We start from the raw sequence: 10,022 nt of genomic DNA on the forward strand, positions 1-10,022 counted from the left end.
GCTATGGCAACAACAGAGTCGGGGAGCAAGTGAAGGGGCTGCTGCCTGTCCATTATGCATGTGCTGGAATGAAATTGGAGAAAGACGGCCATACAAGAAGGTCTGACATATCATGCAGGACGAACTGCAACTGGAACAGTTTGTTACATCTTGGAAAAATGTGTAGCGAAATCCAAAATGTCATTGTCTTACCACTGCCTCTTACCTCTGTTCATATATTCATGTGTAGTTTATAGAAAATTGCTTTAAATAAATAATAAATTCCCAAAAAAGTGCCATGATTTTTTCTTTTCTTTTTTACCATGAAGTTATACCATGATATTCTTAGAATAAGTTCCATACAGTGGTTTATACATATGGTTAATGTACAGAATCATAGATAAGTTCATTAAAAGCTACTAAAAAAGTTTTTTTAAATATATAAAATATTTAAATTAAATATTTATTAAATTTAATAATAATATATACATTTTAAATATTTATTTTAATAATTTTTATGACATTTTCAGTGTCTAGGGTTGTTAGAATTGGAATAATACAGACAGAGCTCAATATTTATCATGAATACTCTTGCAGACGGATCACTTACATCGACACCTGTGATATTTTCACTTTTCTCTCGACAATCTTGACCTTTTAAGATGACCTGTACTGTCTTAGATTGTCTTCTCTTGTCTTTCCATCCAGCCTGAGCAATGAAGCTCACTCCAGCGATCACAGGCCTCCTCTCAGTTCAGCTTTATTGCTACCTACCTACAGGCAACAACCGGCCAATCTAAATCAGATTGACATGCGTTCCCATGGAAACCCCAGGAACATCTGCCCATAATGATAACAGAGAAAAAAAACATATGGCAGAGGTTTGATGATCTGATATAAAATTCCAGATTTCCTGTGGACACTTAACCAACAACATCCTCACTAGCAAGTAAACAGAATAACAACAAATTCAGAAAAGCACTGATTTCCATTCCCTTTCTATCATTCTGTTATGAAAAACATGTGAAAAACTAATTCCAGCAGATGTCAAAGAGTTCATGCTGCAACATATATTACCCCAGCTTCCAATATAATACACAAAAAATCAATTTCTGAACTGTGTGAGAAGGCATTTTCAAAGAACATCATGTCAGAGGTGGTGAAAGGCTGTAGCAAGTGTAATCCTACACAAAGGCAGCTTTAATGTCACAAAGAAGTCTTGAACAAATCACCATGTTGATAAAGACTGAAGGGTTTTTAATCACAAGTCTTGAGGAAGTCGTTTTTGTATGCCCCTGAATAATGTGCCATCTCTTGTGATAAATGAAACATTTTCTTCTGAGACATTTTATCGAGATTACCAGTGTAGACGCAAATGAACATAAGTATCAGTTAGAAAACAAAATACAAAATGCATTTATTGGCGCACATATCTATTGGTTATCTTAAAAATAAAAAAGACTGTACTATGCATGGGGTTTATTGAGCGTTATGACTAATTGTAGCTACATTATTCAGGTATACAGCTACCAAATAATTAAACATTAAATACTGATTTGAGATTAAATGGTTTTATAACCTTATCTTTGCAGAATTTTAAAGCATATTCCACAAAAAGTCCACTACAAAATACAAAATCAACTAGAAAAACTATGCAACAATATTACAGTAATATTTATATTCTTACTAGCCCTTACGAAAACTAACCATATAGTTTTACTACAAATAAAACAAAAACCATGGTTAGGCATCCAATTAAACCATAGTAACCACAAATTAACCATGGTTTTGCTGCACTAACTATTATAGTTTACCATGGTATTTGTTATAAAAATCAATGTCAAAAAAAACAAAAAAAAAACATGGTTACTACACTTCCACTAGCCTACAATATGGTTAATTTTCGTAAGAGAGGTTAGGCTTGCTATTTTCAATAGCATCGATAGGCTAACTGATATGTAAAATGCCGCATGTTGTTTGTATGAAACACTAAAGTGCAAATCCGCTGGAATGTAGAGCCGATTTCAGTTACAACTTGCTTATGTTGTTATGAGCGATGGCTAACATTAAGAAATAGGCTTGTTCAAGATGAACTTCACTAGCCTGACACTTTGTGCTAGAGCAGCATGATAATCGTTAAAAGATTGCGATCCTGATTCAAACACCTACACAATATTTCTCAATGACAACGATTCACCCGTGAACTGTGAAGTCATGGCCTAATGGTTAGAGAGTTTGACTCCTAACCCTAAGGTTGTGGGTTTGAGTCTATACAATTGAGGTGTCCTTGAGCAAGGCACCGAACCCCCAACTGTTCCCCAGGCGCCGCAGCATAAATGGCTGCCCACTGCTCCGGGTGTGTGTTCACTGCTGTGTGTGTGCACTTTGGATGGGTTAAATGCAGAGCACAAATTCTGAGTATGGGTCACCATACTTGGCTGTATGTCACGTCACTTACTTATCCCTGAAACCTTTAAAAAGTCGTACCGGGAAAGTCAAATCTGCGTTCACGCTGCCACACAGACAGCAGACATTTACCATGTTTAGGTAAGAAACAGCTTTGCAAACAGTATTTTCAACTACACAATATTATTTCTGTCTTACAGTCATTCATATTATCACAGAAATACTGGGATGAAAGTTTATAGTTTGGATATAATAATTTCTTAAGCCTATGCTATAGGCTAAGTGGCGCTTGAAATAACGTTTGTGTCGGTAACATTGTTTCACCAGTAGGTGGCAACAAGTGACTGTTAAAAAATGAATTTGTCATTGAATCATTTATTCAAAAACGCTGATTCATCCAGTAATGAAACAAGTGAAGCATTTATGAGTCAGTCATTGAATCATTAATTCAAACCACTTTTTCATCATTTTAATATTAAAAATTTAAATACATATATATTAAAATGTTCAATAATTCATTCAAATTAATTAAACCCTTTTAAAAAGACTGCAGCAATAAAAAAAAATCACACATTATTTTGTTTAATTCAGAATTGTGGGAGAATTGTGATCTCAATTTGAGCCAAAAAAATAGTGATTCTCAGTTTCTAACTACTTAGCTTTATTTTTTTATTTATAAACTAAGGTTTATTATTTGGAAAATTTTGTTTGTGTAGCTATATGAAATTTTCTAAATATAAGCAATAGGTTAATCAGAACGTTTTCTTATAAACTTTTACTCTTAACAATAAGAATATATTTTATGAACTGATCTTAAAATCTTAATTTTGTTAATGTTTTATGTGTTTTGTTTGAATATCAGATATTCAATATCAAGATTGGTTAAAGGGATACTCCACCCCAAAATGAAAATTTTGTCATCAATCACTTACCCCCATGTCGTTCCAAACCTGTAAAAGCTTCGTTTGTCTTCGGAACACAATTTAAGATATTTTGGATGAAAACCGGGAGGCTTGAGACTGTCCCATAGACTGCCAAATAAATAACAGTGTCAAGGTCCAGAAAGGTATGAAAGTCGTCATCAGAATACTTCATTTGCCATCAGACGTGCAATTTGGGTTATATGAAGCGACGGGAACACTTTTTGTAAGCGAAGAAAACAAAAATAACCACTTTATTCAATAATTCCTTAGTCAACAGTCTCCTCTGTGTCTCTCTATATCACCGTATGCTGCATATGCTCTTCTTTATCTTCCGCACAACAAGGATGGGCTGTTTCTGAAGGCAGGTGGAGTATTCTGACAATGTCTTTCATACTTTTATGGACCTTGACACTGTTATTTACTTGGCAGTCTGTGGGACAGTCACAAGCCTCCCGGATTTTATCCAAAATATCTTAAATTGTGTTTCGAAGACGAACGGAGCTTTTACGGGTTTGAAACAACATGGGGGTAAGTGATTAATGACAACATTTTCATATTGAGGTGGAGTATCCCTTTAAATACATGACCTTGTTTAAGAAAAAACAGCAACAAGTCGTCCTTGTCATCACAGAATCTGACCAATGAGAATAAAGTGAGTCATCATCAAGGCTTTCGCAGCCGATTTTCAGCAACTGCAGAGCCTGACCTAGACGGCTGGTATCGTTTTGTCTTGCGGTAGTTTAATGGCACATGTGATCGTAAGGAGGCTGCAGCATCGATCAAAGTCGGACAAATTTTCTAAACAGAATGCATTGCTTTTGTCGGGTGGCAACCGGTCTTTGCGGCGCCGCATGAAGTCTTACAAACCTAAAATCTTACCGCTAGACTGCGCGATTGACCAATCAGAATCAAGTATTACAGAAAGCCGCGTAAAGGCCTTTACACACTGAGCGCGAAATGAAATTAGTTTTGTCTGGTGTCACCAGGTGATTCTCGTCACATAAAATTTTTATTTTGTACAACCTTTTGATCATAAACTTTATTTACATTTCAGAATATAAGCCAATTTGCATGTCTCCATTCATCACCACAATTAAATGGGTTATATGTCATATGAAAGATTTCTGATTGTCTCCAAAAATACTTATGAAAAAAATGAGAAAATGCAAAATTATATGGGGTGTGGTGCAATTATATATATTTTTATTAGTTAAGATCATTAACCATTTTTCACTGACATTCATCAAAACATTTTGAGTTAACGCGGTGACAAAACATTTTAAAGAGAAATATGTTTTTTTTTTCTATATCAGTTATCTTGATTATTAACATCTGGATTTGAGTTTAACAATAAATTCATGAAAAGTTATGAAAAGCCTATTTTCCTTCCTTCATTATTATAAATTCATTATCCACACATGAAACACTACCTCAGAGCATGCGTGGTGAATAATGAGTCATCAGCACCACTTTCCCCATCCCTTACTGGTGATGTAAAAATGAACCACTGGAGTGTCAGTGGAGTTAAAATGAAGTAGGCTACATTGGTCAAACAGCATTAGATAAAAAAGCAAAAATGGCACAAATTTGTTATTTTTATTATTTCTTTCATGAATTGCAAAACCATCCAGCTGTCCATTTAAGATACAAATACCCCAGTTGAACATCCATGCAGAGGTGCAGAAAAAAAAATACACTCCATCAAACAGCTCACACTTCCAAAAAAATATTCTAGGTTGATTACCACAGTGAAAATATTATCCATGCACACAAGTTACAAACACCAGAGTTGACGGGATCCACTATGAACAAATCACACTAAACACCAGGTGAACAGATCACTTCTACATCAAGTACATAGGATTGGCACTTTTTTCATTTCGCAAAATACACCTGTTAAAAGTCGTGGCCTAATGGTTTGACTCCAAACCCTAAGGTTGTGGGTTCGAGTCTCGGGCCGACAATACCACGACTGAGGTGCCCTTGAGCAAGGCACCGAACCCCCAACTGCTCCCCGGGCACCTCAGCATAAATGGCTGCCCACTGCTCCAGGTGTGTGTTCACTGCTGTGTGTGTGCACTTTGGATGGGTTAAATGCAAAGCACGAATTCTGAGTATATGTCACCATACTTGGCTGTATGTCACGTCACTTTTTTTTTTTTTAAACAGAAAGACTCCAGCATTCGAGTGGTTTAGGAAATTAAAGACTTAATGAAATACTTGAATATGAATGAAAAGCTTCATATGCTTTTTGCACTCATATAATTACTGCACAATCCACAGATCATAAATATAAAAATGTTCTTGTCCATTCCCTGCATTGCCTTTGAAACCATTAGTTAGTTTCAATGGGGCCATTTTTGATGTTTTTTTTTAGCATTTTAATGAGCACTTGCTGCCTCATTACCTCAAAAATGCCTTTTCTGCTCTTTATCTACAAAGCGGAGCCAGAAAGGAAATAAACGCTTACTAAATTTATACAATTTAATACGAATCAAAGGAGGCTAGATACTCTTTCCAATAATTTAATAGCTATTTTGTCTTGTGTTATCAGAAAATTACCAATATCTCTAGCCAGAAAGGACAGATCCATGCATCCATCCATTCATGATCACGTTCGTGTCCACTTTCAACCACTTTTTTTATTCACATGGTTTCTGTCTGTTGAAAAAGCAAATTGTACATCAGACCAACAATTTGCATAATGACACATGCAGCACATTTTTCCTTTCCATATGATTTTTCTGAATTTTACCAATACATTTTTGGCTAGCGGATTGGAATTTAGATCTGCGAATGTGAGTAGATAGTTTACTTGGTACTTTCCTCTGGGTAAGTAGTGTGCATGGAATCTGGAAAGACTTTCAAAGAAAGTATTTGATATGGACCCTGTTTCATAAAAGGCTTTTGACAAAGCGTCCAAGCCAGAACACTCATTTTATATGATATCCAAAAAATAGATACAGACAACGATGCCCAGTCCAAAAATGATCCAATCTGAGCAAATCTAAACATGCAAAAATCACTCTTTAATAAGGCTTCTGGGTTTCACCAAATGACATTCTGCACATTTGCAAGAATACGTCATCGCATTTACAAGTTTACACCAAAGTCTGACGCCGACACATGCAGTGTGACGCAACATTGCACACTCTGGTTATTTGTCCTCCAAATTAGCCAGCAGATGCATCCAGGATCAAAGCTAACATTAGCACAGAGGGCCATTGTAAAGCTTCAAAGGACTGTGGCTCTAGAAAGAAGTCTTTACAATCAAAAAGGTAAATGCTTGGTCTTAGGCTAAATGCGTAGAACAACCAAAATACGGAAGGCAACATACAAAAAGAATTTGTCATAAACAAATCAACAACCACATCAAACAAAATTAAAGACAATCAAAAAAATAAATACTAAGCTACATGAAAGACAATGAAGAAAATATCTAGTACAGAAGACCTTATTCCACCTTTGAAAACAGTGTCCTATTCTGAAGGCCTAAAATCCAGACAAGAGCTTGCACAAAGGGACCTCCCGTTCACCTAACAGCATGTCTCTTTTCAAGCTAGTACCCTTATTCACAACCTTGATCTTCAAAGCTAGGTTCTTAACCTGAGCCGAAGTCACCGAATCAAAAAAGAAGTCCTCGTTGAAGATGGGATTGCGGCTGTTCTTGATTATCGTGCTCCTCTGCTTCTGCAACTTGCCTGGATTGAGGTAGAGCGACACACAACAGTTGATGCTCTTAATATCAAACATGGGATCATACAGGTCCTCGGCTGCCATAATGCGGATTCGCAGACGGGCCGTACCCGCGTCATAGTCTGCACAAAGTCGGACAGTGCCTCCTTTGTGCATGTTGATGGTGTGCTCCTTGTATTGACGGTCCGAACCATGAAGATGGTCCAGAGCTCCACCACCTTGCAAGGAGGGACAGTGGCTCCTTCTAGGAACATTAGGACTGGGCTCCGCCGAGCTGCACTCGTCCGTAGATAAGGAACTATGCCTGGCAAATGTCCGCTTGCCTTTAGCAACCCTGGCCTGTGTCTCATGGGTAAAGATCTTCAGTAAAGAGGCGGAACGAGAGAGCAGTGGCGAACTGAACGGGGACGACTCTGCCGAAGAGCAAGTGTCGCTCTCGCCACCGCTGAAGTATCGGTAGGGGTTTATGTGAGAGGTGCTGAAGTCCGGAGGGTTGAGATGGTTTCCCTCGTTGCTGCTCTTGCCTTGGGACTTGCGTTGGGTATTGGGTGACGTAACTGGACTGGTGTGGTCGCAGTGGAACAGGGACTCTTTTCGACGGGTGTGAGGACTCTCCATCAACGTGGCAAAACCATAAGAAGTCTGAGTCTTTGGAATGTAAGGAAGTGACATGGCAGTCTGAGATTGAGGGTCGGCGTTGGTGTCGCCTGCTACGACGTCATCCGCGCTCTCAATCTGAATGATGTGGCGGTTAGCCGCCCTTAGCAGGTTCTTGGTGTCTCCTGCCAACTTGCTGACTAATCGTGGGCTACGAGGACTGCTGATCTTCTTGTTGCTGATGGTTTGCTCTGAGGTCGAGGGTCTCAGACTATCTTTGGACTTGACGTCAGAAGCTTCAGTCTCCGGTGGGCAGCTTACAAGCTTTGGGGGGATAAAGAAATCTGGAATCTTATCAGGTGTGAGGACGTTGCTATAGACAGGTGCCTTCCCTTTGTCACCCGCTTCTCCTTGGCGGAGCACATTTGTTTCGACAGAGTCCCGGATCTTCTCCAGAACCCACATGATCCCTCTTGGCTGAACCCGCTGCGTGATGCCTGTAACCACAAGCAACAGAACATTCAACAATGAGCCCCAAGCTATTAATAACTTACAGTTGATCATTGCAACAACAATGTACCGTTAGATCATGAACAATTGTCACACATATGTAAAGTTGTTGGGTGAATTGTGCAGTAACTTTCAGAGGTGGACTTTGAGGAATGCAAATTAATCTTGTGAAATTAATTTTATGTAATCCAAATTGTATTTAAACATTTTACTCTAACAATACACTAACCTTTTAATGCTATATAACTGGCAAGTAAATGAATAATCAAACGTTTTGTCAAAAAGTTGTCTGTTCTTTCTGTCTAATAATGATCCTAACGAAAAGTGCTTCAGCAACGCACTGTTGCTATGGTTATCTCTTCAGGCAAATACGAACATTCTGTTTCCGAGCATCTATTTTCCGCAAGGTGAAAACAGATTAAGACTTTCCAACCTTTTTTTTTTTTTTTGTGAGGTGGGAGGAGGTTTAAGTCTTAACACTAGGGACAAATCCCCTTGATTTGCATATGTGCAAATCATTCTAGACTTCAATAAAACTACATGCTGGCACACGAAGTTCATGTACAGTTTATAGACTTGGTATGAGATGGCATTTCTTTTACAATGGTAGAAATCAGTTTTCAATAAGTCAATTCATATGTACTTTTTGTATAAAATTATTTATGGATTAGGAAACTTTGAACTTAATTGCATTTAAAGCTAACTATGCAAAACTAATGCAATAAAAAGTGTACGTCAACAAATCATATGATATTTGAAAAACTTTATGACTGCAGAGAAAGACAAAGACAACTTTTTTCTCTGGCATCATACAGATCTTCAGGAATTTTTTTTTTTTTTTTTCTCTCGGTTCTGGTCCTAGATTATCCAATCTCTTGACATTTTGTCCTTACGTAACACACCTGATTAATATCATCAGCTTATTAATATTGGCTCTGAAAAGATCTTCACTGGGTACTTCAGATAAGAGAGATATCCAAAATATGCAGTCTGGGGTACTCCAGACCAGAATATAAAAAAAACAACTAAATTAGTCTCACCAAAAATGTTTGATTAAGATAAACTGTTAAGATTAACACATAAGTGACTAAATTATTATTATTAATTATTATTATTTACTGCATAATATCCAAACTGAGACTAAATTCACATGAATGGCAACAGCTTGCATAGAACTTCTCTGACAACTGACACTTATTAAAAGTAAACCAGCCATTTCTTAACAGAATCCGTTACAATGTACACTGTTGTCAGTGCTGTTTGCATATAAAAGTGACACATTCTGAATCAGATTTTTTTTTTTTTTTTACATTTAATATGTAACATCCACAACAGCTTTTCATCTTCAAAAAAGAAAAAAGAAAAAAAAAGGGGGGGGGGGGGTAACCATATGAAGTTGTAACAGTTTCAAATGTGCTTGTTCTGAGCCCACACACACAAAAAAGGACAGGGACTGCATGTTAAATGTGTATTCGGACATTAGGTTTACTGGAAAACAAAACAAAGACAACATCTTATGACAACAGTTTCAATGTGAAACCTTTTCCTAAATGTCTGCTGTGTGTCTTCTTTGAAATCTGAAATAAATCAGTCATTTCTCATTAATATTCACCGTCTGCTATAGCTTACAATATCTGAACAGATCCTCATCACAATGAAGTCCAAGAAAAGTAAACTTTTAAACCTGTCGCTTTAAGAGTAATTTACTCACTAGATTTGCAAAGGATTTTCCTCTTCTCTGCGAATCCTCCTCACACAGGCACTTCAGTGTTCATTAGTGTGTGCTGTCCTTTTTTCCCCCAGACCGAGAGAGAGAGAGGTTCAGATCTGCAGCCAGGTCGCCTGTTGCGCTTATATAGTCCTCCTGCAGACGCGCGCGCCCGACCGAGCCAATCAGAGGAAACGATGCTC

At 37.6% G+C, this 10,022-nt stretch overlaps 1 protein-coding gene across 1 annotated transcript; it reads right to left on the bottom strand.

The window, feature by feature from the left end:
• Positions 1–6,723: 6,723 nt before the first annotated feature.
• On the bottom strand, positions 6,724–10,022 carry LOC109110253 (C2 calcium-dependent domain-containing protein 4C). The gene is made up of 2 exons (XM_019123305.2): positions 9,823–10,022; positions 6,724–8,098 (listed from the first exon to the last, which is right to left on the bottom strand). The coding sequence occupies exon 2, from the start codon at positions 8,064–8,066 to the stop codon at positions 6,801–6,803; it is 1,266 nt and encodes a 421-aa protein (XP_018978850.2). The 5' UTR covers positions 8,067–8,098; positions 9,823–10,022; the 3' UTR covers positions 6,724–6,800.

This window comes from Cyprinus carpio, chromosome B22 (assembly GCF_018340385.1).
Source record: "Cyprinus carpio isolate SPL01 chromosome B22, ASM1834038v1, whole genome shotgun sequence".
NCBI lineage: Eukaryota > Metazoa > Chordata > Actinopteri > Cypriniformes > Cyprinidae > Cyprinus > Cyprinus carpio.

Excerpts from the sequence above, each read along its gene's own strand:
- LOC109110253 (XM_019123305.2), bottom strand. The coding sequence starts at position 8,066 with ATGTGGGTTCTGGAGAAGATCCGGGACTCTGTCGAAACAAATGTGCTC.